At 39.6% G+C, this 27,251-nt stretch overlaps 3 protein-coding genes across 6 annotated transcripts; 1 reads left to right on the plus strand and 2 right to left on the minus strand.

The window, feature by feature from the left end:
• Window positions 1–872: 872 nt before the first annotated feature.
• On the minus strand, window positions 873–3,382 carry LOC115689351 (fructose-bisphosphate aldolase, cytoplasmic isozyme 1). Of its 2 annotated transcripts, none has more exons than XM_030615355.2 (3): window positions 3,233–3,382; window positions 1,595–2,277; window positions 873–1,480 (listed from the first exon to the last, which is right to left on the minus strand). In XM_030615355.2, exons 1-3 carry the CDS (start codon window positions 3,258–3,260, stop codon window positions 1,142–1,144), a joined length of 1,050 nt encoding a protein of 349 aa, XP_030471215.2. In that variant the 5' UTR covers window positions 3,261–3,382; the 3' UTR covers window positions 873–1,141. The 2 variants fall into 2 exon arrangements, with proteins under 2 accessions (XP_030471215.2, XP_056177219.1); XM_056321244.1 differs by having other exon boundaries at window positions 1,595–2,297; window positions 3,233–3,368.
• Window positions 3,383–3,923: 541 nt separating this feature from the next.
• Window positions 3,924–13,241, minus strand: LOC115667841 (uridine kinase-like protein 3). 2 transcript variants are annotated; one of them, XM_056321246.1, is made up of 15 exons: window positions 13,026–13,241; window positions 12,240–12,408; window positions 11,663–11,754; window positions 10,663–10,732; window positions 10,240–10,358; window positions 9,478–9,574; window positions 7,536–7,615; window positions 6,723–6,917; window positions 6,494–6,577; window positions 6,325–6,385; window positions 5,692–5,752; window positions 5,003–5,096; window positions 4,772–4,844; window positions 4,400–4,482; window positions 3,924–4,285 (listed from the first exon to the last, which is right to left on the minus strand). In XM_056321246.1, exons 2-15 carry the CDS (start codon window positions 12,394–12,396, stop codon window positions 4,109–4,111), a joined length of 1,443 nt encoding a protein of 480 aa, XP_056177221.1. In that variant the 5' UTR covers window positions 12,397–12,408; window positions 13,026–13,241; the 3' UTR covers window positions 3,924–4,108. The 2 variants fall into 2 exon arrangements, with proteins under 2 accessions (XP_056177221.1, XP_056177222.1); XM_056321247.1 differs by lacking the exon at window positions 13,026–13,241 and adding an exon at window positions 12,563–12,746.
• Window positions 13,242–21,298: 8,057 nt separating this feature from the next.
• LOC115689364 (uncharacterized) lies at window positions 21,299–26,934 on the plus strand. 2 transcript variants are annotated; one of them, XM_030615376.2, is made up of 6 exons: window positions 21,299–21,508; window positions 21,616–21,923; window positions 22,389–22,572; window positions 23,148–23,240; window positions 24,971–25,058; window positions 26,081–26,934. In XM_030615376.2, exons 1-6 carry the CDS (start codon window positions 21,435–21,437, stop codon window positions 26,354–26,356), a joined length of 1,023 nt encoding a protein of 340 aa, XP_030471236.1. In that variant the 5' UTR covers window positions 21,299–21,434; the 3' UTR covers window positions 26,357–26,934. The 2 variants fall into 2 exon arrangements, with proteins under 2 accessions (XP_030471236.1, XP_030471237.1); XM_030615377.2 differs by having other exon boundaries at window positions 21,616–21,824.
• Window positions 26,935–27,251: the final 317 nt, after the last annotated feature.

Below are 27,251 nucleotides of genomic sequence, written 5' to 3' on the forward strand. Positions count from 1 at the left end.
AATTATAATCAGATATGTCTATCTCTGTCATCTAAAACATGGTATTGCTCTAATCCCAATTGACGAATAACGGCAGCACATGACAAGATGGGTTTAGGATGGTAGAGAAGTAGAAAAACAAGATAGCAAGAAAAGGGAAGACAAGTAAAGAAAGCTAGAAGGAAAAAGAGAGAAACAGTCAAACGAAGGAGAAGAAACCTCAAAAACAGATAACATTGAATAATCATATCATTGTCCAAAACAATTAAACCAAGATACATATCCTAAACGCTAGATAATGTCAAATCAACAATATAAATTAGCAAGCAAAGCATCCCCAGATTCAAGAACCCCATTGAAAAGAGAGTCCATTGACTCATTGGTCAAGCGAGATCTTGTGATTCAGTCTCTTGCTGATGGTAAGTACTGTTGATCAAGAGGGTACAGCAGTGGTTTATATTCATGTGAAGAAACTACTTTTAAATGGTCTGATCTCCACATTAAGATAATTAATAGCTTTAGAGTAATCACGGGTGAACCTTGTGAAAGCCACAGGAGTGATTCATGATTGAGTGTGATAATCTTTTCGATGCATGGTGGAGCGTAACAACCCCGAGCAGACGAAGGAAAAATGAGCATGGCAGATGCTCTAGGAATGTCAATAGTTTCGATCTCATTTGCTCATCGAAACAAAGCAAATTAGCTTATGCCCGACATACTAGTCTGTATTATTTGCATTCCTACGAATTTTCGCCCAACTAATGAATGTTTAACGGTTGCAATGGTTGGAAGCTCGTAGTCCGACCCGATCAGTCGACACCCAAAATCTAGTGGATAAACACTATAACTTAGGTCCAAGAGATAAACAACAGAAGGACATTCACACAGATGGATTATCCGGAAAATACGCTGCATATCCAAAGTTAAACTCCTCTAAAAGTTCAAAGCACTTTCAACAAGTTATAATATAATTGGTCGAGACTGGAGAGGGTGAACAGTGCTTTGGGGGCAGAATATGTACTGAAAGTAAGCATAGAATGGGAGGAAATAAACAAAAGCATACGATAAAAGGTACTGCAATACACAAGTAATTTGATTGATTAATCAGTGAACCGCCCAGTGTGACTCTCTCTCCTTTCTAGTACTTGTATCCCTTCACAAACTAGCTCTCAGAGGCCAACCCACCAGCAGTCCCTCCTGTGAACTTGCCCAGAGTGGCCTCCGAGTTGGCCAAGCACCTTGCCCGGAACACCTCCTGGGCCTTGCCAATGTCCTCCTTCTTCCCTCCCCATGTCTTGAGGGTGGTCAATTGGAGCGCCCGCCCGAACGAGAAGGAGAGCGTCCACGGCTTCAGCACGTCCAGCTTGTTCATCGCGTTCAGGTTCAGGGTCGAATCTTCCTCGCTCTGCCCCCCGGAAAGGAACAGGATCCCCGGGACTGCCGGCGGCACGGTCCGGCGCAGCGCCGCCACCGTGTACTCAGCTATCACCTTGGCCGGTACCTGAGCAAATGGTATACAAATTGTTCATCATGCTTTGGATTTGAACTGGTGTAACATTTGGTCATGTACTAAGGTGGCTAGTTTTGGACTTCGCATATTCAAGAATTAGATTACCTTGGGGCTGTCTGAGCCGGGAGTGACCATGTTGGGCTTCAGAAGTGTACCTTCAAGAAGAACATGCTGATCATTCAGCGCCTTGTAAACAGCTGCGAGCACTGTTTCAGTAGCGGCAGCGCATTTCTTGATGTCGTGACTCCCGTCGATAAGTATGTCAGGCTCCACGATTGGCACGAGCCCATTCTCCTGGCAAATTATGGCGTAACGGGCCAGACCCCGCGCATTCTGCTGGATGGACAGTTCCGAAGGCTCATTAGGCCCAATCTTGAAGACCGCGCGCCACTTGGCGAACCTCGCACCGGCCTTATAGTACTGCTGGCACCGAGCGCCGAGCGTATCCAATCCCTGGCTGGTGGTCTCACCGTTCGTCCCAGCCAACTTGACTTTGCCCTTGTCCGCTTTGATGCCCGGGACGACATTGTTCTCCTGGAGGACCTCGACGAACGGCTTCCCCCCGGACGTCTTCTGGTAGAGAGTCTCCTCAACGAGGATGACGCCGGAGAGGTTGGGCAGGGCGTTGGGGGCGGTGAAGAGGAGCTCGCGGAAAGCCTGGCGGTTCGACTCGACGTTCTCGACGTTGATGCTGGACAGGCGCTTGCCCATGGTGCCGGGGCCCTCGTCGGCAGCCAGGATACCCTTGCCGGGGGTGGCGATGTACTTGGCCATCTTGATGAGCTCATCTGGGGAAAGAAAACATTTCCTTTTTCCGGTCAAGAAGAATATACATCGAGATGCAGATACTTTGAGATTGGTTCATTAGAGCTATTCAAGTAGTGAAGCTGGAACTCAAAGTTAAATTGCATGGAAATTAGAGTGATGAGTTCTTGATGATAAGATCACTTTTGTCACCTTTGGTGTGCGTATAGCAACGATTCCGTGCTCGAGAGCTGATTTTGCTCAGAAATGATTTTTTTTTTATTTTGTGCCCGGGAACAATTTCTAAGCATTTGAAAGCGTTTGGTAACTACCCAAAATTTCTACTCTTAGAATAGAAAAAAACCAGAAATGCATTTGGTAACAACACAGATTTTCTTTTTATTAATAATATTTTGAATTTTTTAATATTTCTTTCTTTCTTTTTCTTTTTTTTTCTTCCCTTCTTTAGCCATGGCTGGTTGCCGGCGCCGGCAATTGGCCACAGGCCAGGGCTAGCGAGGGCGTCGCGACCCTCGCCGTCGCCACCCCAGGCAAACACCTGGGTGGCGACAGCAAGGTCGGCCTCGTCGTCCCGACCGCAAGCCACCCTCGCCGGCCCTAGCTTGTGGCCGGTGGCCGACGGACGGCCAGCAGCAGGCCAGAAGAAGAAGAAGAAGGAGAACAAACCAAAAAAAAAGAAGAAAACCAAGAAGAATCAAAAATAGAAAAATTATTCTAGAATCAAGAAACTACTTCTTTTTGCTTATTGATTTTATTCCAAAACTGATTCTGAAAACAATTTTTTGTAAAATTGTACCCGTGCACAAAAAATTTAACAAACGGATTTCTATTCCCAAACTGATTCTAGGAACAAAAGAACAGAAATTTTTACTATTTGGTAATTTGCCAAACGGGCCCTTGGTAGACTCTTCTATTATTCTCGATAGCTCTCATCTTTCTTTGGAAGATTAGAGAGAGAGAGAGAGAGAGAGAGAGTACCTGCATACTTTCCCACGAAGGCAGACATGGTTTTGGTTAGCTTGGAGGAAGGAAGTGGATAGAGAGGTACAGGTCGAAAAGGCTAAAGCAAACTCTCACTGCCGTACAATCTTATATGGAGCGAAGCCGGGGAATATACCAGCAGAATCCACCGTGGTCCGTGTCGCCCCCCCCCCCAACACGTGTCGAGCTATTATCCCTGCGAAGGCTATCATCCTCGGATAATGCAACGAGTGATCCCTCCCCTCGCCACGTATCCCTCGTCCAGCAGTTTCACACCCACTCCTCTGAATGAGCGTCGAAAACAATTTTGTGTGGAATATCTCTTCTTCATGATCCAGTCTCTCTTCGACCATCTTATGGTCACCAAACGCACTTGTTTGGCTTCTACTCCCACTAAAAACAAAGTAAACTTCTGCTCTCTGTCTTCGAGAATGTGCATGGCTTTTTGCCCGCCAAAACATCGGAAATAAAAGGAGCCGTGCATGATTATATTGCGTTTGCCGTTGGTATCTTCGCCGCCAAAACGACGGTCCGGATAGATTCGAGATGCTTTGGAAAATGGGTGGGTTTCTGCCCAAAGGGGACCAAAGAAAGGAACAAGAGACAAAGATGTAGTAACAGAGCTGATTTTGTGCAACTGCCTCACTCACTCCTTGCAAGCCTTTCTATAGGAACAGAGAGAGGAAAATTGGGAGGTCTCTCAAAGGATTAAATAGAAATCATGAAGTCCTTGGAGACAAAATTGTTTCACAGGTGAAAAAACAAATACAAATACATCATTTATCAAGAAATTAAGCTTATCTCCCATGCAATGGGGTAACATGAATATGGGCCGCCCGACCGAACTGCGTGAGCAGCAAGCTGCGGGCTGAACTATAGTGCAGGGTCCACCGCCTGTTGGTCATCATCATCGGTGCCAAAGTATCGGTCTCCAAATTCGCCCATGCCAGGAACGACACGGAAATCTTCGTTCAAACCGATGTCGATCTCAGACGTGACAATCTTGATTCTTGGGAAGGTTTTGCAGACCATGTGCACCCCCTGAGGTGCCTGGTAAGAGAACAAAGAGAAATGAATAGGGTTGAGAAAATGCCCTAGGTAGGTAACGGTAACACAAAGTTGAGGGTTGAATTGGGGAAGGGGGACCGGTGTTATCTAACTCACAGAGATGAGATTGAGAAATATGATGTTCGGCTCCGGAACACCCTTCTGTATAAGCAAAGAAATAGCTTGAACAGCGGAATTGCCTGCAAAGTAGAGATGGGAGAATATCGTTATCGATATTTACCATGGAAGTCGATTGATAATACAGCGTATTCCAATGCAAGTGAAAGGATAAGGGCAAGTATTCTTGAGGGCTGACAGGTTGACTTTTATAGAACAGATGTGTAACAAATTGTCCATAGAAAATATCAAAGAGAGAGGGTTGATGGCGCGGAATAGGATCCTTGGAACTTGGATTGACAGTAAACAACACTTGCCAATATCATAACTTCAGCAAAGTTTATAATGATTTTTCTTTGTGAAAACACGAACCTGTTCCGAGAATTGGATCCAACAACAGGACATGCCTCTCCGCAATGTCTTTTGGCAACTTCTCATATATTAGCTGGGAAACACAAATGTGAAGAAATTAAGATTCAATACATCACAAAAATTCTGAAAAAGTGCCTGAGTAAACATGTGCACGGAGAGAGAGAGAGAGAGAGAGAGAGAGAGAGAGAGAGAGAGAGAGAGAGAGAGAGAGAGAGAGAGAGAGAGAGAGACCTGCTGGCCATTGTCACCTTCCCTATGGATGAGAATCTTCCCTATTTTAATCCCTTTACAACACGCTCGGAGAGCGTTCTCCATACTTTCACCACTACCATCGACCAAAAAGACAATAAATAACTCTGTAACATAAGATACAATTGGCATGTATAATCATACCCAACTCCAAAAGAATTGCTAGACCAGCAAACTAATTAAATCACAAGTACCATTGACACACAGCATTGTGAACAAATCTAGAAACTTCATAACTTACAGGTTTTGTGACAAAAAATGAAAAGCTGAGCTTTAATCCAGGAAATTACACGCTTGATACAAATGAAGAGACTCATGTGTTCATAAAAAGTAAGTGCAAAATAAGTCTGCAACAAGCATTGAGTTAGTTTCTGCTAATTCTAATATACAACATAGATGCACATACACAGATTGATACAAGTACAACTTCTTTTCTTTTTTCTTTTGGAATGATAAACTAACACCGAAAGTGCATATAAGTGAACGTGACAAGGATTTAATTAGTCCTTATAGTGATGGACGTCTATGTGACCAGTGGCAGCCAAAGATGGATGAATAATCACAACAATGTGTAAACCATTACACCTTTACTTGCATAGACTTGTATAATTTGCAAGAAGGCAACTATAGATTAGAGCCAAAAATTTAGAGCCATGTAGCAAAAAACTTACCTCCTAATAACAGAGACACCACATAATCTCTTACAGAAGTCTACACCAGTATATACTGAATCTGCAATGACACAAACATAGAAATCAATCTAAAAGACATGCTAGCACTTCAGTTAATTACAAACAAGAAAAACACCACAAAATCACGCAAGCAAAGAGCTCCCAAAACTATCAAATATGTTTTACCAATATCAATATTGGCCAGAAACACACATAGAATGAATACCTACTGTGCAATTTAACCTCTCTTTTCAGATAAAAATGACATAAGAATCCTGCATTTTATATGTGAATACATATTGACATGAAATGTCATACAGTTTCTCAAAACATAAGGACATTATTCAGTACAACAAACTCTTCCAAAATAATAGCAAAATATGTAGCGAAGGAAGAAATAACTTCATCACTATTAGATACCAACTAGCTTATGTAGGAAGCACAAATACTCTAACAGAAAAAAGTAGTTGCAAACATGTTGTCAAAAGCATCCTGCTTCATGTGATAGTACACAAGTATCAAGTAACCCTTTGATGTATATTGCCGGAAAAGAAATGAAAAGTTGCATAGCTCCAACCAATCAGGAAGTAATTGTTTGGCTAAATAAAAAAGATCTGGAAGGTATTGGCTCACCAGTTGGAGTGATAATCTGTTTCTCTGTAAATGGTAGATGCCCCAAGCCATGTTCCACCACCTAATTGAGGCACAGAAGACTCAATTTTCAGATTCAAAGAACCAAAAATCGCATTTTAAACACAAAAGTGAATAAAGCATCAAAGTCATAGAAGAAACACATGCTCACCAAACGGATCAATCTATCAGCATAAAATACAAAGTCATGCTTTGTCGTTTGAGAATCGCGTATTAGAGTATGCATACCCCGTATCTGCAAAAGACTCAAGGCGTGAGTGGATACTAGATTGTTGAAATTGTAAACGAACATGAAAGAATGAACACAAAAATAGCATATTTTTGCCATTTAGAGCTCAGAACCAAGACTTATGACATTAAAGAATATAGAAGGTCGATACCTGAAAAGTTGTTTGGATGACATACAAATTTGGGTATATTTTACATAAGTCATGCTGACCAAGCTTCGTCCTTATATGTTGTACAATCAGATCAACAGCTACATGGTTGTCTCCTCCTCTGGGTATAATAATATCAGCATACTTCTTTGTTGGAAGAATGAAATCATCAAAAGCAGGCTTTACAAATTTTGAGTACTGCATGAAATTTGAAGATGCATTAAAAACTGATGTAAGAAACCCCGAATAACCATCCTAAACATGATGTCTTTACATGTATGAACTCGCAAAAGAATAATTGGTACTTTGAGGATGTTGGTGAGAGATTTAAATATTTGGCCGTACAGAGTCTTTAATTATACTATCAACACAGAATGTGCGTGGCAAATTATATTTTGAAAATAGCAAAATATTTACTTGTCAGTTTCCTTTTTTTGTGGCCAGCACGTCTTGTTCTACTTTAAAGAATAAGTTTTCCACTAGCAGCAGGTCTTGCATAAGTTTTCCAGAACTTGTTCAGAACTACTGACACTTCTTATCTACCTGCTGCAGAGGGATGCTGAGGCACACAAGTTCAAGAAAATCTTTTTTATGCACCTAGCCTTGCCAACGAAGAATTCACAATGGCAATTTTTCTTTTTTTAATTATTTATGCTATTGATGAAAAATGTTTAGTCAACTTAATATGTACATGTCAAACACTAGCAGTGCACCAAGGTAACAAATTACTTGCAGAACCATATTACCATGATAAATTCAAGAAGAAGAAGAAGACGAAGAGTAAGAAGAAGAAAAAGAAAAAGGAAAAGATCTGACCTGATCAAGAACTGCACCAATATCTCTGCCCTTCTCAACAGTATCCCGTCTTATCCTCCTTGCTAGACGCACATCAGCATCTGCACTGAAATTTGCAATGTGAAATAACAGTTCAACTTAGTAACGCGAAAAAGAACTAGAAATTCTACATGCTAAAGATTACCAAAATCTTATTGGGAAAATCATAAGAGAAAAGGTATATTGAGGAATGAGAAAGAGAGAGTCGCTTGGTTGACGTTTCCTCGTCTTCACTCAACAATTGTGCATTAGGGGCTGGTTCAGTTTTCGCACTGGCTCTAGTGCTCTTTACCACAGGGTGATTCGAAAGCCTTTTATTTTCCATCTTGAACATTTATACATCAAGTTGGCAGACAATGACACAGTATGAAGACAAGCATCAAGCATCTAAAACTCAGATATTATTTGTGAAAAAATTAGCAATGCCATTAAATAATCAAATTGATTTCATAGGGATTTCAAATAATTAAACCTTCAGCACCCAAATACACCACTTTCCACATTTGAACTGAATGGTCTGAGCACAACAGAATAGTAACTTGTTCAGGTTTAATATGCCCAGTGCTCCTTAAGGTTTAACTTGCATGTTATAGATTGACAATCTGTAAAAAATCTTTCAGTGAAATTTACAAATAAAACAAACACACAAGCTACGGGATAACATTCATTCTTAGAGCCTATTGGATAACCTCACTCTGTGCTGAAAATCAAAACAATCGGAAGTAAATAGGATTAGGCTTGTTTGATAATATTAACTAGTTTTGACTTAAAACATCAAATTAAGTCAAAAATTCACTAATAAGTTAAGTAAAGAAGGGTTAATTAATTCCATCAATGAGAGGGATCTAATGAAACCTAGGATATTACAATTACAGGTGATAAAAATTACTAATATTATCCACAAGATTTGGCGAGAGATTAATGAATTGCATATTAATTCTTCCAGTATTATCAAATAACTTTTTCTTCATACTTTTAACATTTAAGAATGTCAATGTTAGTATATTGATATTCGACCGAAAAACTTAAGCTATTGGTTGTAAGGACTAGATGAATGTAAGGTACGTTGAAACTTCATGGACAAGAAACTTGTAGTACTTTAACACCCCTTCTCACGTGCAAACCGAATTAGAAAGACAAGCGGAATTGACAAATGGGGAGCCACATGCAAAACAAACTCGGGGCAAAACTTGGCTATGATATTATGTTAGAATGACCACCCACGATGAGGGATACTTTAAAAGTCGACACTTTTCTACTTATTATCTATTTTATTAAACGAGCCCTTAGTAGGGGTGTGCAAAGGAACTGGGAACCGCCCGAAACCGGACCGGACCAGCCCGGAACCGGTGGTTCCCGTGAGGACCGGTCCGATTCCCGGTTCTAATTCACTAGAACCGGTGAGTACCGGTCCGGTTCTCGTTTCTAGGCGTGGAACTGTCCACCCAGACCAGACCGGTAATATATATACATATACATATAATTTTTAAGAAAAATTTCATCCAAAAGAAAAAAGAAAACATTTTTAGAAAAGTGAAAATCATAAAATCCCTAATTTGAAGCTCGACTCTCAACTCCCATCAACTCACGACCGCGCCTCAAGCTGTTTATCGCCTCCCTCTCTCACTCTAGGTCACCTCCATTTGCGTGAAGCTTGGTGGGACCGGTTCCATGGACCCACCCGGGAACCGATTCCCGGTTCGGTTCCCGGGTGGGTCCATGGAACCAACGGGCGGATCTCGGTTCCAATTTCTCGGAACTGGTCCTTAGTGGGTGTTCCCAGTTCCATGTCGGGAACCGCCCGCCCGGACCATGCTCACCCCTAACCCTTAGGACATAACAACGAGATCACTTTAATGGAAATATTGTACGATTCAAATTTAGTGAAATGTGAGCTTCTGGTTATAAAAAGGAAGAAACAAACCTGTATCAACAAATATCTTCATATTCATCAACTCCCGAACACGAGGATCATGAAAAACTAGTATACCTTCCAAAATTATAACGTCAGAAGGATTGACCTGCATGTAGGGTGAAAACAATGATGGAAACAAACTATCTTAATTTGAAAGGATCGTATGATTGAAATTACAATTCTTCTTAAACTGGGAAAGATAAGTTTGTAGAGAGTAAAAGTACATGTCCTTTATTTTAAATAGAAAAGACAGATAAAGGACCATGCTAGAGGGCACTTGACCTAATTGCAAAGTTTCCCATAAGAGAGAAAGTTAACATGCCAAAAAAAATCTCAAGACATAGCAAGCACATGAATTCACCAAGAAAATCGGAACATGCAAGACACTTCAGCTTCATCATTTGGTTGTACTTGGACTTGTTTCCATCAAAAAGCAAATTTATGAAGGACAAATGGAAACTCACATAAACATTTCCAATGCCCAGCTCTGAATATCTTTCTGTGAAACATACCAGTTACTTCATGAGATAGCATTTTCAACATGGAAGACCATGCACTTTGATATGGGAGACTGACGCTAGACGTGCTTTTGTGATGTTAGAATGCATGTAAATAGAGGTAAAAAAATAACCAAGGTAGTCAAAATTTGAATGCATCGGCCCAAAAGGTATCGTATGCCTTGTGTGTTTCGAGGTCAAAATTAATCACCAATATAAGAAAGTAATATGCTAACAGCATGTCTTTCAAACTCCATGAATGAGAAAACCGTACCCTTCTTGCTGGAAACACGTTGTTCTTGTAACTCTTGAAGTCATAATTTGGGATATCTACTGCTTGCCCGTGCCTCAACTTGTCCATAGAAGATAGCAATTGTTCAGTGTCAAAAGCATCTGAAAATAGACAGTCTATAGCTTTAAATAGAAATATTAACATCATCCTGCTATCAACAACTATCATGGCTGTACCACAGTTTCAAGACTAGCGCCTCTCTCCCATCATTAAGTTTAAAACCCCACTAGTTATTCACAAATAAGGATCACAATAGCAAAATGAATAAATACAGTTTACAATCGCAGTTGTTATAAGCAAATAAGGATCTGGATAGCAAGATAATTGTTAATAAAGTGCTGGGATATAGATGATATGATGGATCCCGCATATGTGATGTATATAATACATTAAAAGCATTTTCACCTGGATGGTCAAAGTTGTACTCATAGACTCGCGTAAGTTCCTCTTCACTTAGGTTATGATAGAAAGAATCCTGCCACATCATATATTGATATGTTTACTCAGAAAAACTTATTGGCCAATTAATTTATATCTATAAAGTCACGCAACGCGAAGGTGATCAGGTATATTCTTTCAGCAGCAAATAGTAAGAGAAATTATGACAGTAATGTAACCTACACCAAATCAAGCTCACAAGTCTGGTATTGCAAAACCGAGGGGTATAAGATAATGACAACTAAAAAGTCCTAAAAGAAATGTTAGAAACCAGATCACAAGGAAAAAAAAATTAGTGGCAACTAGATGGAGAACTCAAGGATTCTGGTAACCCATTTAATAGGTCCAAATAAAACGTAACTTCATTGGCATATGTTTTGTGTTTTTGATTTGAAGATCTTCAGTACTATATCTTTCGACAATTTGAAACACAAGTTTCCAGAGAAAGCGTCAAGATGGTGCCAGCCCCGGTATTGTATAAATATACCTTACAATTCAAATGGGTCTCCCTTTAGTGTAAAAGGCAAGTGAGGACCTCATCACTCATCTTCTATTGACTACAAGTACTACTAAATGAAAATCTTCTATCAATAAAGAAGATGCCTTGCTTCCTCTTTAATTGTATTATCAAGTTCCAAAGAAATGAAATTACTAATTAGAGTTTTAGAAATGGAGACAATTTAATATGATGAGTTTTCGTTAAAAAACAAACAAGGTCAAATAGAAAGTAATGATTCAGTTGAAAAGAGAAAAAAGGAAAGTGGAAGAAAGCAGAGTCAGCAAGTTGGAATAGCATCTCAAACAGAGAAGAAATAATATTACATAGCTTCATATTCATGCATAATGAAGAGAATTCCCTATCTTCACACTAGTTATTTCTACAAAACAATCCCATGTTCGATGTCAGAAGGCAATACAAGTGTCACAGTCCTCATACTTAACCACAAAACGAACTAAAAAGAAATACCTGATTAACAAGAACAACACGTTGATCATGAAGCTGCTGAATGATCATGTCACAAACTGTAGTTTTTCCAGCTGCAGCCCCTCCAGCAACTCCTGCAAGTTGAATATTTAAGAGCTACTGAGCTTTTGCCCTCAATGTCAAAAAGTCTAGCAGAAGATGCAGGAACAACAGTGATCCACTAGCATGATTGTTTTAGAAATAGAAACAGTAATTTGCAATGTGGACATTCTAAAACTGAGACCTTTGCAATGTGAGAGTTGATTACATAAATGCCTACTTTGACTTTTAACTTCACAACATGTCGACACTCATAGATAGCAAGAAGTGCAGAAACCATGATATCAAGGTCATGGACCAGAAGAGGATGTAATACAGCAAGTGTTACTTGAAAATTTCAACGGAAAATATTCTCTCAGCTTTCATGTCATGAATTACCCTTTATTATTTGAGTGAGGGGAAATATTAAACATGCCATTGCATTTAACTGATATCAGTCCGTTAAAACACTTTTCATAACTACTCCATAAGGATGCATTAAAATAATATGCAAGGCTCAGACCCAAGTAGACGTGCGCACCAATCACAAATGGCTGCATGTGCATGTTTTCAGACTCAGCCATAGAGGTCGACGGATGCTCCACTGCATGTCTGGCCTGCAACACATCCATGTGAAATCCGGAAAAGTGGGCACCTGATGAGGCCTCTATCATGTCCACAACCGATGGGGAATCCATGTACGGAAAGAACTGGAGTGAAAAATTGAAATTTCAGACTCATGAGTATGGATATCAAAACAGCTCTGCTAATTTCAGCTCTGCTCAGTCACTAGTTATCCTGCTTCTCCCTTCTTATATACGACAGAATCAAAAACCATCGACGCTGGTAGCTCCCATCACTAACCTTTTCAGGATCGCATCAAGCAACTGTAGTTTGCACTAAAGTCACCGTGGACACATTAATAAACGAGCACCGATCCCCGAATACTTCTTTTAACAGAGTACCAACTTCCATTATAATACGCCTACCCCATTACGATCAACACAGGTCAAACGAAAACAGTACCACAGTCACACCAAGAGGCGACGCGCTATCTCAGGAAGCCTACCACACTACCGACATCACAGTCTCAGATGTGAAGCGGGCTTCGTATATGCTACGGAACAAATCAAACAAATCCGCCTCTGCCGCCGCCGCCGCCGCGCTATTCGCGTCCGCATTCGATCAACCACGCTTCTCAGCTTGAGCGAAAAAAGAAAAGCTCGCGACGTCCTCCAATGCCGATCGCGCGACCACCGCGAAATCGCCATCGGGGAACCGCGAAATCGCCAAAACCCACGGCGAAGGAACCGAGAATCGAGCTCACCTGGCCGCGAAGAGAAGGGGCGGAGATCGACGGCGAGCGATCGGGACGGGGACGCGGAGGAATGCCGATTTCCTCAACGCATCCGATCAGCTCCGATCAAGTCCTTCCACACACGCGCAGAGCGATAGATATTTTTCTCCGGGATGTTTTCCGGCGATGCTTCCCGTCTGCTTTCCTCGATTTGTCTCCGAGCTGCGTCGAGCGCGAGTGCCCCCCCGGTGCAGACGACGGGGATTTTATAGCGGTGGTGGGGGAGCGGAGGGAGGCGACCAGGTGCGAAACCGGGCGCGGAGTTGGGGCGAAATTACGAGGGATGCCACTCGTGATTTGAGGAGATCCATCGTGATTCGTGTGGGAGGGGCGGTGGGTTGACTGTCACGGGGTCATCGCGTCCGTACGTGCGGCGAGGTGAAATCCCGATGCGGGTTTTTTCCGTTTTTATTTTTTTTATTTTTTTTCGTTTTTATCTTGGGGCGGATCCGATTCGGATTCGACTCAGCGGTGCCGAAATCCACGGTGGCGCCGAATCAGATGTGGGGCCCGGGGGGCCCTCGACCTTGTCGGAAGGAAGAGGATATCGCGCGCGCGCCTGTGGGCCCCGACTCCCATGCGAGTAGGGCGCACTTTCCGAGGATCGCCCGACATCGAGAGATCATTATCCGGACCCGAACTGGTCCTTCGGATCCACCCGGGGTTGCATACCCGAATTATTTATTTGATTAACGGTCGTGATTCGAATTTGGTAGGTTTTCTCTATGATCGGCCCGTTTTTTATACCCAAGTTTCTAGGATCCTCCTTCCAAGGTCGAAAATTCGGGAATACTTTTACTATGCCTTCCCTTGGACGCGGTATAGTGGGCGGTGAAATAACAATCACGGGTCTCACGGTCCACTGGATCATCGAGCCTGACCGAGCCCACTGACCTCAATAGACGAATAATTAGAGTCGTTCGAATCTTAGCACATCTACTTTAAGGATGCTTGGACTCGGATTATTTAAGGAAGAGAATTCGATATTTTCTTATGTCATCATGGGTCATGGTCTATGGGTGCGCCGAGGCAAGAACTCTTAGGTGCGATCTTCGACTTGGTATGCTCAAGTCCTCCCATCGATTAGGTCTAGTTTTGATTTCTATTGTAATTCCTTATGACGTTGTCAAGATCAATTGCCTCTTCACACCAAATTGATCGAGAAAAACCTTTTTTCAAAATTAATATTTGATACATTAAGAACAGGATACAAAATTTTGCTATAGGGTGATAGACCTATAGACTATACGCCAGCTTATTTTTTTATTAAGAGAAAGAAAAAATGGATGCAATCCGATAATTATCGAAGATCTATCACATTACTTAACAAATCAATTTAATTATTTTTTGGTGTATTTATGTTTTTTTCTCGAATTAGGTTTTGCAATGGCATGTTTAGTAGATAGATATAGGACTGTATATTCTGACTTCTTATACCATCAAGAACCTTAAACTGGCATGCTCTATCGCATCTATCTTAAATTAATTTTCGTGTCACAAAACGTTAGTTTAGAGTTAATGTGCAAGGATAATGATAGCACGAGTATACTATTATGAGATTTTTGGTGGGTTAAATCTTTCAATTTTGATGTGTCACGTGCAGCTAAGAGGATAATGGCTGTCTTTTTCGTTACTTCTTTTTCTATCTATTATCTTAACACATCCTTTTCAAGAATATAAACATTTAATATTCATTATTTTGAATTTTGGTAATATTTCTAGAATATAACGAAAAGGAGAATTGTGCGACGTCATTTCATTTCGAATCATTCCAAAAAGTCGTGGAAAACCAAAATCCAAGACTTGTTTACCACGTTGTGACTTTGACTACATCGAAATTATCGAGAAAAATGCGGTCAAAATTCATTTTCGATCCAACGAACGACGATGATCGTCAATCGACAACTGGCATTTGATCCCTTTCATTCGACGAGCCCTCGACAACTTTGTTCTTGTATCAGACCCAAAAAAGAAAACGTTGTTTGTGTACAAGGACAATGTATATTTCTGAAGGAGCCCATTTTAGCATGAGGCGAGAGTCGAAAGCTGAAAGCCAAAAGTAAAAGAAAACACCCTCTAATTTACATATGTATGTCGAACTCACTGTCGAAATTTCAAAAAAATAGTACATATCTTTCGAGAAAATATTAAATATTATGATTATACAATATTTTTATTTTTAGGATTACAAAGGTAGTTTGCCGGTGTACATTAATGAACTGCTTACTATTAACCTTAAAAAAAAAGAAATTAAGCACTAAAAAAAAAGTTGCTTTAGGCGCTCTCTCTCTCTCTCTCTCTCTCTGCGTTAAGCATTCACTAATGGTGGGGCCAGGCAGGTGAAGCGCGTGAAATCAACGTGAAAATTACGATTTATCTTCCGCAGAAATTCCATTTTGTTTGGATCGGTGAGCGTGGGCCCCACCGACGTCGAATCAGATTGACCTCTCACCAAAACTCTAGGTATCCGGTCACTTTAATGTCCGTATGGAATTTTTTTTTCCGACCCGACTTTACCGTTATCATCTCTCTTAAATTTTTATTTTGCAGAACAGAAATCGAACTCTATACCTAAAACTAAAGGCGCGTTTGGTAACGCTTCTGTTTCTTTATTTTTCTGTTCTTCTGTTCCCTGGAACAAAAAAAGAACAGAAATCCATTTGGTAACGCATTTTATTTTTCTATTTCTTGGAATAGAAAAGTGGCAAAGAAATAGATTTGGAGTAGAAATAAGAAGTAGAAAAAATCTACTTCTTTGCTCCTAGAAATAGAAATAGAAATAGAAATAGAAAGATCCGGTCCTCAAGCCGCAACATCAGCTCCTCCTCCATCCTCCGTCGTCTGCAAACCGTCTCAAAGCACCGGTCCAGTCCATTCTCGGCGGAAATAATAAAAAAATTATAAAAAATTAATTAAATTATAAAAAATTAAAAAATTCCAAAAATTCATAAAAATCAGAAAAATTCTCAAAAAATCCATAAAAATCAGAAAAACTCAGAAAACCCATAAAAATTTGCAAAATTTCGAAATTGAAAAAATTAAAAAAATTCATAAAAAGCTTTATGGAAAATAAAAAAAGACAAATTTCGGGAAAGTAAAAAGTTTTAATAAACTTTTCCCCAAAAATAAAAAATTCACATAATGGCTTAGAATAAATTAAAAAATTCCGAAAATTCATAAAAATTAGAAAAATTTCAGAAAAATCCCATAAAAAATTAGAAAATTAAAAAATTCCCAAAATTCATATAAATCAGAAAAATTCTCAGAAAATCCATAAAAATCAGAAAAACTCAGAAAACCCTTAAATATTTGCAAAATTCCGAAATTGAAAAAATTAAAAAAATTTCATAAAAAATTTTCGGAAAAATAAAAAGAAACAGATTTAGGGAAAGTAAAAAATTTTAATAAATTTTACCCCAAAAAATATAAAAAAATTTACATAATGACTTAGAATACCTGTGGCCACTCACTTTGAGCGAAATTTAAATTTTTGAGGTGCTCAAGTGGTATTTTTGAAGATTCCTTAGTTTAGGGATTAAAAGTGGTTTTAAACCCCTAAAAAGGATTAGACAAACCAATAAATCATGCTTATTGATTTTTTTCACTTATAACTTGTACTTATAGTTAAATAAAAGATATAGATTTGAATGCAAAAAATTGGGAATAGAAATTTTGTGTAGTTACCAAACGCATTTTTGTTCTTTTTCTATTCCAAGAATAGAAATTTTGTGCAGTTACCAAACACATTTCTGTTCTAAAAATAGAAATTTTGTGCAGTTACCAAACGCATTATTTTACTCAAAAACTCTTCCAGGAAATAGAAATAGAAAAAACTATTTCTGAAAAGAAATTGTTCCTAGAAATAGAAACGTTACCATACGCACCCTATACGTCTCCGTTCCATTCAATGCCCTTACCATCCCACATGGATAGTTTGGGCAGCCGTAACTGGTCACAACTGCAATGGTGAGGACTTCTAGGCTACCACGATGTACCGGGCCTTACATTTGTTAATCGGCAGATGCTTGTTCCCTCTTTTACTTTCTTTTTTCTTTTTAAGGATTTTACTGTGTCACGACAATCCGTCGTAAAAATGTCGAGAATATGAGATTTGTGATGAAAATATTCATTGATTAAGACATAGCGTCGTCAATTTTGCAAAATTTTTTGTTTATGGAAAAGTTCCATCTAATGGGATTATGACATATTTGTTGAAAGTGATACAAGATCGTGCACATTCGGCGATGTTTCAATTAAAATTAATATTTTACGACATATATTTACCTGTTGAAATATATGTACATGTGTTGTGTTAAATTAATGTTGGGTCACATAATTAACTAACATCAGGTGCGTCGAACCATTGAGATTTGCTCTAGTAGTCATCCTTTCTACTTGAAATGGGGGAGGTCGGAAATTCGATTCCCCACTAGGGGTGGGGACATGTAGTTTGGATGTGGGTTTCGACTCGCTCTACAAAGAGACATCGTTAAAATCTGAGAGTGAGTTAAAAGTTAGAGCAGTAAAGACAAAAAATATATATAGGTGCGTCGTAAATTGGTGAAAATGGTCAATATGGATAAGGCGCCAATTTGTGTGTATAAAAGGTAAAAACTATTTATTCAGAAACCTTAACTCAGTTATTTCAATCATTTTACAAAAGGGTACTTGCGAAAATTTTGCAATGGCATGTAAGGAGATGTTTCTGATTGAAGATAATACTAAGGGTGGAATGAGGTCAAGCTCTATTCGCGAGTAGCTTGGGCTTGGCTCAAGTTGACTTGATGACTACTTGAGATTGACTCTCTTAATTTTGAGTCGAGCTCGAGTTCAAGCTACTTGAGTATATTGTTGGGTCGAATTCGAGTTTGAGCTACGTGAGTATTTTGTCAAGTGGAGCTCAAGCTTGTAAGCTTAATCGAGTTCAATTGAGCTTTCATTAAATTTTTGTAATATATAATAATTAGAAAAATAGATGCAAAAATGCTTAAGTCACATAATATTCAGGGTTATAAAATCGGAGCTCGAGTTTTGTTTATTAGTTAACTGTGATCGAGTCAAGCTCAAATATATCGAAAGGGCGTTAAATTATCTACCGTAACAAAGTTCACGTCTCCATAAAATCTTTGGTTTGCAGAAATGAAGTATTCTCTCGCACATTGCTTGAGTTTCTAATCGGCCCATATTAGATTAACAGAGACTCTCAATTGAATTGGTTTGCATGTTACATTGATTAAATCATAACCCAAAAGTCGTGACAGTAAGTTTTTGGGCTTAGTAATTCATTAATTTTCCCTTGTTCACTTCTGAGATGGTTGCGACACTTTGCATGCCATGATTGGTTAAGTGAAGATTAAGGCTGCGACTACTTCGGCTCTTGGAAAATACCTTTTATAAAAAATGCAAATGACTTTAGATTAGAGAGATGTGATGAGATTGCAATATTGTTTGGTAAACGCTATTTTCTCTTAGAGTGCATTCGTTTCGCAGAAAATGAGTGATTTGGAAAATATTTTCCGAAAAATAATCGCTTATATCGTTTACAAAAATAAATAAATGGAAAATTTTTTCATTGCCCATGATAGTTAGGTAAAGATTGTTATTGATAAAGAAAATATTTTTTGTTGATTAATTTTTCTAAACGATATAGACGATCATTTTTTGTCAAACGAACCCACCAAGCCAAAGGATTTTTACGAAATGCAAACACTATTTGCATAAAAGGACTTTCGTTAAAAAAATTTGCATAAATGCTCGAACTTTCGGCGCCAAAAAAGCATTAAAAAAACACTACTCAGCCAAAAGATCCACGATTCTCAAGAACAGTGAAAGGGGAAGGATCACTCACGAGTTGCACATATTTTGCGATTTCCACGAGATCAGAGCAAAATGACCCAACACAAGCAACATCAACCATGAACCAACCACGATGGTCGATCGAATTAAAGGCGTCGCATAAAGAAAAGAGTTAATAGCACGAAAAATCCCAAACTGGTACATTTGTGATAAATTTATCTCAAACTAAGTTTTTAACTACCAAAAACCCCAGATTGGTACACTTGTAATAAATTTATCACAAACTAATTTTTTGACCACAAAAAATCCAAAACTGGTATATTTATGACAAATTTACCCCTCCGTTAAATTGGATTAATATCAGGAAAAACCATAAACTTGTACACCTATGACAAACAGAGAGTAAAACCCCAAACTGTTACACCCGTCAACTGTCACGTGTCATCCAACTCAAAAATTTGACAGTATAATTTAATGGAAATTAACGGGGGATAAATTTGTCACAAGTGTACTAGTTGTGGGTTTTTGGTGATCAAAAAATTAGTTTTGAGTAAAATTATCACTAGTGTACCAGTTTGGGGTTTTTCGTGATATTAATCCTAAATGAATTAAAAACTTGCAAGCAATGCCAGAAAGGGTAGGGAAAGTATCTTTTAGTAGGGCGAGAGTCTTTTTTCTTTAGAACGTGTAGATCGTCACCACTATAGTAGATCGGATGATCCGAGACTCTATTTGCGAATCGAAAAAATAGACTATATAAATCACATTAAGACATAATACTAGTAACATTAAATTTTGCAAAAAATATATTCCAACTACTCCTTTTACATCACATCACTTATAAGCACATCCACCATATGATAAGATCGCACAGCATTTTTTAAAATTTTTTTTTTTTCAAAATGGTGCGAGGCCGATTGTCTGGATCTACGTGCACCCCATAAAGAACCAAAAAGAAACAAAAAAAGAGGTAAATTTACATTTTTTGGTCCTTGTAGTATCGAGGGTATTCACTTTTTGATCATTATATTTTATTTGGTTGCAATTCTAGTCCTCGTATTATTCTTGAGCGGCATTTTTAAGTCCTTCCGTCAAATTTCCTTACGAAATTTTCCCGGAATGATCAGTCAGCATTAGTTTTTGACACGTGGCTCACACGTGTACATGCACTAATGTGTCAAAATTATAGTCCGTACGCTACTTATTTGTAAACATTTTAGTCATCGTAGCATTCATTAATGAGATTTTAAGTGTGTTTTCTCACTTTTCTATTTAATGTATGATATGTACGAGTAGTCTATGCAATATTCAAGATTCGAGATTAATACTCGATATTAATAGCATCCTCTATACATAATTAATTCTTACTATCAATGGGTTGCAAACATGTTGGTCTTACCATTTTTGTAAGAATTAATCCTCTATAATAGTCTACATATCGGATTATGGATTAATACTTATTAAGAAAGTGTAATTGAATCCTAAAATTTTAAAAAAATGCAATTATGTCCTGAACCTTGTCATAAAATGCAATTAAGTCCTAAAATTTTCAAAAAGTGCAATTAAGTCAGAAAACTTCAAAACGGTAAATCAACATAATGACTTGATTGGACTAATTTGACAAGCTTTAGGACTTGATTGCTTGTACTTTCATAATAAGTTTTAGGACTTATAAAGTACTTATCCCTTTAATTGTTGTAGGGAATTCGATCAAAGGAAAGCCTTTTACCTATTTACCCACAAAAGGGTAATAGAAAACCGAATAAAAAAGGATCCATCTAGTTCTAATGACAATATCAATGTTTCTTTCTTATTTTTGGGGGATATTTACTTCTTGTCCCTATATTTATTTAATCAAATTTATTTAATCAAGTGCTTTTGCTTTCACAAATTTTCTAATCAAATCCACTGACATCTGACCAAATCGGCTTCCTTGGCAAATGATGCCAACATATAATGCGGATGTTCGACGTGGACCTGTATGAAAAAATCTAATCAGTGTATTTAATATTAGAGCATGACATGGATAAAATATTTCGACATGGTCGGACCGCTATGTCAATTGGATATTAGGATTTCCAAAAGCAAATGACACAAACGATCCCCAAACCAATGTACAATGTGACAATTGAACTTTAAATTTTTTCGATTTGGTCATTGAACTTTAACTAAATGTACAATGTTGTTCCCGAACTTTTAATTTGTTCAATGTGGTCCCTGAATTTTTGGTGCATCTTCGATTTAGTCCTTGGACTATGTAAAAATGTTCAATGTTGTCCTTAAACTTGACTTAATGGAAGAACACAATTGAACATTTTTATACAGTCCAAAGAATAAATTGAATAGGTACAAAAGTTCAAGAATCGCATTGAATAAATTAAAAATTAAGAAATAATATTGTACAGATCGCATTGCATATTGAGCAAATGTTCATGGAACCTCTTTAACCCTTCATCGGACTTAATTGGGCCTGTCAGTGGGCGGAGTCTCTTGACGGAAGCGAAGCGGCTGTAAGCATCCAACTTGTGTATTCTTCTTCTTCTTCTTCTGGGTCTGTTGATTCCTCTGCAAATTTGAACGAAAATGGCGGCTTTTCCCGGAAATCTCTCCCTCAAGATGGCACATCAGCTTCAGACCAGGGTCGTCTCCATCCCATGGTGAGCGATTTCTCCTTAATCGGCTCGAACTTCATAGGATATTGTTCTGAAGGCAGCTTCAACACTAGGATATTGAGGGTTTTTTTTTTTTGTTGTTGGGTTTCTAGGGTAAGGAAGTGTGATGCAATCCGGTGTTTGGGAAGGAGGGACCTCGGTTCTTCTGTTCCTGTCAGGTACGTGCCCAAAGTACCTTCGAAAAGGAACAGGGCTAACAGCCATGAGAAACCCGAGACTCCACCGGCCAAGAGTCCAGAGATGAGTGAAGCTCAGAGCATGTCGAATGCCGATGCGATGAGGTATCGGGTTTACCGTGAAGGTAAAGGAGAAGTGATCGTGAATGATTTAGTGTGTGCGGAGATTCGGAGACCCATAGACAAGCGGATGCCAATCATCGATGTTATTGATGCTGCGCCCGGTAGGAATGGATCAAATTATATTTGGATGTAATGTTGAGGTTATGAGATTGTGCTTAATACTCGGTTTTCTTGAGGATAGTGTAATGGCCATGAAGGGTTGTTTCTATCTTGGTACGATCCTCTGCATTTCTTCAGTTCGTGAAAATTGGGTTTTGAATTTGCAGGGATTAATAATTGGATTGTAGTATCGCATCTTCTTTTAGTTTATTGCATTTTCAGCTGTTCCACCTCTTGCCGCATGTCTGTACCGTGCTTGCATGAACTGTGCCCGCCAAGCATGATGGCACATCTGTGTGAGCTCGGGTGCATCTGTGCTTGTGTGGTTGTGTGCTTGCTTGCTAAGGTGTGCCGGTATATGATTTTTGAAGATGAGTCTGCAGATTGTTACAATGAGAATCAGCTCTCACGTTACATCAGTACATCTGTTCTCTTATCAAGTTTTACTGGATGTTACTTGATTGTAGGGTTGGGGGAAGAAACCATTGAGGATGCCATTGAGATCAATGATGACTTTATTGAAGGAATAGAAGCAGATGTTGACGAGATTGAAATTCGTCAAGGGGATAACAGTAATGTTGGCAGTGTGCTAAGAGGTGGCAAATCTAGAGAAGATGCTGAAAATTTGGCCTTTCAATTGCTCGCTACCAGGTTTTGATTAAATCTTATGTTACTTATGAATAGATTTGTACCTTCAGTTCATTGTAAATTCCAGTCTTAGTTGTTGCGGCAGTAGTAAGTTGGAAGCTAACTATTAGGCTGGCTAGGCTGTAGGGCCAGTTATTAATTTCCAGGCCAATGAGCTGAAGAGATGATACAGGAAATCAGATAAATCCTTGTTGGCTACTCAAAGAGTTGCTACCAAATCGTTGATTTTTCCCCCATAAGTAAGATGATGGGTGAGCAGTTTCGATAGATATCGCTTTTCCCCCACTGCAACTCGATGTCCAAGGTTCAAATCCATGACCCCTCCCTGTTGGAGGCAGATGCCGCTAAGGCAACTGGCTCTTGGCTTTTGTAAGATTGTTGTGGATTCTTGAATATGATTAACTTCCCTTAGCACATCAATGCCACCGACATTGCTGACTTGTGAAAAAAACGACCAAAGGAATTGAAAAAACACTTCTTTAGTTAACGTCTAAGCTAGTGGCAGTAGTATCTCCTCATGGCTTATGCCACAGAAAAAATCTAGAGGTTTCAGTTTTAATTCCAGGTTCTTGCTACAGGGCATATACAGCAGTGGCAATGACAAAGAAATTGCAAGGGAAGAGATTTCCTCCTGCTATTGTTGAAGCTGTGGTGAATGATTTCAAGAGCAGGTTAGTAAATGATATGCAAGAAGAGCATCCCCATTGAGGGGCTGGCCACATTTTGTTTACTATAATTACATTTTTTTTCTTTTCTTTTTTGTTTGGGGCCTAGTGGGGGTAGGGGGGTTTGGGGGGATGGGACACTATGTTGTAAGGTAGTTCTGGCATCATATATGAACATGCGCTCATCAATAATTTATTTCCATTTTGGGATTATTTAGAATCATACTGATTAACAAATGCAGGAACAAAATCTAAGGCTCCGTTTGTTTCACGGAAAATAACTTCCAGGAAAACATTTTCTGGATTTTCCGGTGTTCGTTTCACAAAAAATAATTCCAATGGACAACATTTTCCTTCCTATGGACAAAATGCCTTCACTTTTGAGGAAAATGATTTCCTCTTTCCTCCTCCTCCTTCTTCTTTCAACATTTATTTTCAATATTTTCTTTTTCTTTTTTTTTCCTTCTTCTTCCTCAGCCAGTCGCTGGCCACGACGGCAACCTGCCAGCTCGAGCCTTGCCACAGGCTGGCGAGGCTCGAGCTCTCGCCAGATTCCGGCCAGGTCAAGCCTCACCGGCCTGTGGCGAGGCTCGCCGGATCTAGCGAGGCTCGAGCTCGCCGGAACTGTCGACCTCGCCCGAGCTCGTGCCTCGCCAGATCTGGCGAGCTGGGTGAGGCTCGAGCCTTGCCTGAGGTCGCCAGACGTTGGCAAGGCTCTGGCGACCTCGGGCGAGCTCGAGCCTCGCCCACCTCGCCGGATCTGGTGAAGCCCGAGCTTGCCCGCGCCGGATCAGGCGAGCCGGAGCCTCGCCGGAATCTGGCGAGCTCGAGCCTCGCCGGCCTATGGCAAGGCTCGAGCTGGCCGGTTGCCGGCCGCCGCCTTGGCTAGCGACTGGCTTAGGAAGAAGAAGAATGAGGAAAAAGAAGAAGGAAAAAAAAAAAAGAAAAAGAAAAAGAAAAAAGAAAAATATTTTTAATGACTTCCGGGAAAATTAAAAAATATTTTCCAGAACTTTTTTAGATTTCAGCCGAACACCGGAAAATTGTGTCATTTTCCAGGAAAATGACTTATGGGAAAACATTTTCCACAAACATAACATTTTCCGCGAAACGAACAGAGCCTAAAAGAACAAAGAAGCCGCTCCTTCAGTTTGTTGTCCAAACAGGACCTTTATAATCCGATTAGGTCTCCTGTCAAGTTGTACTAGTTTAAAAATTCTAGAAGTTGATTGATTGTGGGAAGATGCATCTCTGCTTTTCTGCCAGCAAAAAACTGGAGCATTCAGTGTGAGCTACTGCATTTACACTGATGATATTTTTGTGTCCCATTTCCATTTTTTGGTAAATCTGTGATTCCTTCGTGGTAAGTATTATTCGAAAACAAGCATCATAATGTCCTTTTCGATTGATGTGTGTTCATCGTTGATGATATGGCATGGTTTATCCTCAGATTGAAAACTTGGAATGATTTGTCAGTAATTAGTTTACGTTGAATAACATCAGTCAGGACATTACTTCCTTGGAGGAGAGTGCAGCCGATTATGAGCATTTTACTACGATCCTTAGATGTATGACAATAGCTGACATAAGGCTATATCACTTTGGCATAAGCAAATAAATTTATATTAGATGAAGAACCATACTTTGCTTCCCACTATATTCATAGACATTTACAGTCAAGTGAGATCTGCATTTAACATGGTTTGGCATTTCTTTTGCCTTTCAATCTATTGCAGAGGGTTCATCAATGATGGTCTTTATGCTGAGACGTATTCTCGATCTAGATGGTCTTCGTCCTGCTGGGGTCCTAGGAGAATAAAGCAAGTATGTAGATTGCATGCATCTTTCAATTGTTCCTTTCTTTTGTGTAGTTTTGAATGCAAGATCATGAGTCAAAATCTTTAAATGATGCTGTTTGTGACTGCCTATATTCACTTTCTTTCCTATTTCCAAGCTTTTAGCATCCTGATTGTTTTGTTGTTTGGCCTTGAGTTTTAGTTATTGACGCTAGCCTCCTGCCCGAAGTTCAAAACCTTCGTTCTGTTTTTTTTAAGTTCATAACCATTCTCTACTTTTTAAAATGTTCCACCCCTAGTTCTTCTGTTATACCTTTTCTATTCCCGATTGATTTTTGCTGATGTGGACCGTTGAATTGTTCACATGGACCTTAGGAGTGTACACATGTCGTGTTTTCATACGCTCAGTTTTTATGTGGCGCTAAAAAATAAAAAATTAAACAGAACCTTAACCTTAGATCATCCACATCCAAACCCTCCCCACCGTTGGCCGCCGCCCTTCCCCACCCTAGTCATTGCCCCTGCAGCTTGGACAACCTCACTGATGTTGATGGTGCCGCTCATTGCTGTTCTGCTCGGATCTGGTGGTCATGATCGCTAGCTTGAGCTTCAGCGGCCATGGATACCACGAGCTTCAGCAGCTATTTGAGCTTGAATAGCCGTAGATGCCTTGAGCTCGAGCTCAAGTGGATCGCGGCAATGGATGCGGTGAAGTCAAGTTGCAGCCATGGACGCCACGAGTTCTAGTGGCAAGTGGCTATGTATGCCATGAGTTCGAGCCGACATTTTGAAACAAAATAGTAGATAGATGGTTACAAATTTTGGGCAAAAAGTAGAGGGACTACTGGTGGCATTTCACCTATATTTACCATCCATGAGTTGTTGCTTTTAGCAAATCTATGTTTAGAAGATCTGCATATGTACGTAGGAGCTTAAGGAGCTTCATTAGATTTTTATTCATCATGCATTGAGAAAGCCAATGAAATGTGCACGTTTGTTTGGTTTCCTGCAGCATGCTGAAATTTTGATGCATTGTTGTTTCTGGTTCAGGAGCTATTCAAGAAGGGAGTCAGCAAATTTGATGCTGAGAAAGCCGTAAAACTGGTTTTTGAGGAGTGTGATTCTAGCTTTGAGCAGGAGTCAAGACTCGGTCTGTCAAAGGTGGCACTGGATCACTTATTTTCTCAGGCCTCAAAGCAGTGGCTCCGAAGTCAGGGTGTGCCCGTTGATACGCGGAAATCAAGGATTGTCAGGTGGCTTCAGTACCGTGGGTTCAATTGGGGTGTTATAAACGTCGTCCTAAGAAAGTTAGAATCACAGGCTTGAGAAGAAATAAAATCGACCTTCTGATGCAATTCTTCCTAGAAGGACCAGCATCTGTTTTGGTGGACATTGATTTCGTGATAGTCCTCTGCTGCCATTGAAATAATGTCATTGGCATCATCTTAAATGTCGGAGGGCAAAATGCAATTCACTGACATGGATTACTGGTCGCACAATGGCACTGTGAAGTCACTCAAGCTGTTCATTCTGCCAATATTGCATCACAAAGGCAACCCAAGGCTTCCTCTTGCTTCAGTAAATAACATAACCGTGCAAGCCTTGTTACAGGACGCAAGTGACATTGTCCACTTGGGAAGTTCAATGTGACGTTACAGTGACGAACAATATCTGAGTGAGTTGGTTTTTTCTCTCCTCATCTTATGTTCTGTATTTTAGTTCATCGATGTGCAGTTGTAGAAAGCACTATATCTTTGTTTATCGTTGACATTTTTACAATGTCTACACAAGATCCTTCTCCAGTGAGCATGGCCTTCTAGTCTTTTTTCTTTCTCGGGAAAATCATGCCTGTGTAAATTTGTGACATTTCCAGATATATCTGTATAAAAACGTGATCCGTCAAAGTTGTTGTGTGATGGATTATCTACAGGAGTCCTGAAAATTCAATGATCTTGGCCAGCCTAATTTTTGCTAATTCCTTTGAGAACATGCGATGAAAATTGGAGCGGACAAATCCTGTAAGTTGGTGTTGACAAGTTTTCAGGACCTTTTGCCATGAAAAGTCTGTCTTTGTGCAGCACATGGACACGTGATTTGAGACCATGTGAGCAAGGCTGGAATGTCTACAGAGAGAGAGAGAGAGAGAGAGAGAGAGAGAGAGAGAGAGAGAGAGAGAGTACATGTTGCATTGATTACTAGTTGCGTGATCCAAGAACGCCAA

The sequence above is a fragment of the Syzygium oleosum genome, unplaced genomic scaffold (assembly GCF_021117445.2).
Source record: "Syzygium oleosum isolate NSW1041296 unplaced genomic scaffold, Sole_v2.1 Sole_v2.22, whole genome shotgun sequence".
NCBI classification, from domain to species: domain Eukaryota; kingdom Viridiplantae; phylum Streptophyta; class Magnoliopsida; order Myrtales; family Myrtaceae; genus Syzygium; species Syzygium oleosum.

Coding starts and splice junctions, on each gene's coding strand:
- LOC115689364 (XM_030615376.2), top strand. CDS start 21,435: ATGGCGGCTTTTCCCGGAAATCTCTCCCTCAAGATGGCACATCAGCTT. Junction 21,509..21,615: donor AGGGTCGTCTCCATCCCATG/GTGAGCGATTTC, acceptor TTGGGTTTCTAG/GGTAAGGAAGTGTGATGCAA. Junction 21,924..22,388: donor TGTTATTGATGCTGCGCCCG/GTAGGAATGGAT, acceptor ACTTGATTGTAG/GGTTGGGGGAAGAAACCATT.
- LOC115667841 (XM_056321246.1), bottom strand. CDS start 12,396: ATGGATTCCCCATCGGTTGTGGACATGATAGAGGCCTCATCAGGTGCC. Junction 6,918..7,535: donor TTGGTGCAGTTCTTGATCAG/GTCAGATCTTTT, acceptor AATTTCATGCAG/TACTCAAAATTTGTAAAGCC. Junction 6,578..6,722: donor TCATCCAAACAACTTTTCAG/GTATCGACCTTC, acceptor AGTCTTTTGCAG/ATACGGGGTATGCATACTCT.
- LOC115689351 (XM_030615355.2), bottom strand. CDS start 3,260: ATGTCTGCCTTCGTGGGAAAGTATGCAG. Junction 2,278..3,232: donor CTTCGTGGGAAAGTATGCAG/GTACTCTCTCTC, acceptor TTCTTTCCCCAG/ATGAGCTCATCAAGATGGCC. Junction 1,481..1,594: donor CCGGCTCAGACAGCCCCAAG/GTAATCTAATTC, acceptor CCATTTGCTCAG/GTACCGGCCAAGGTGATAGC.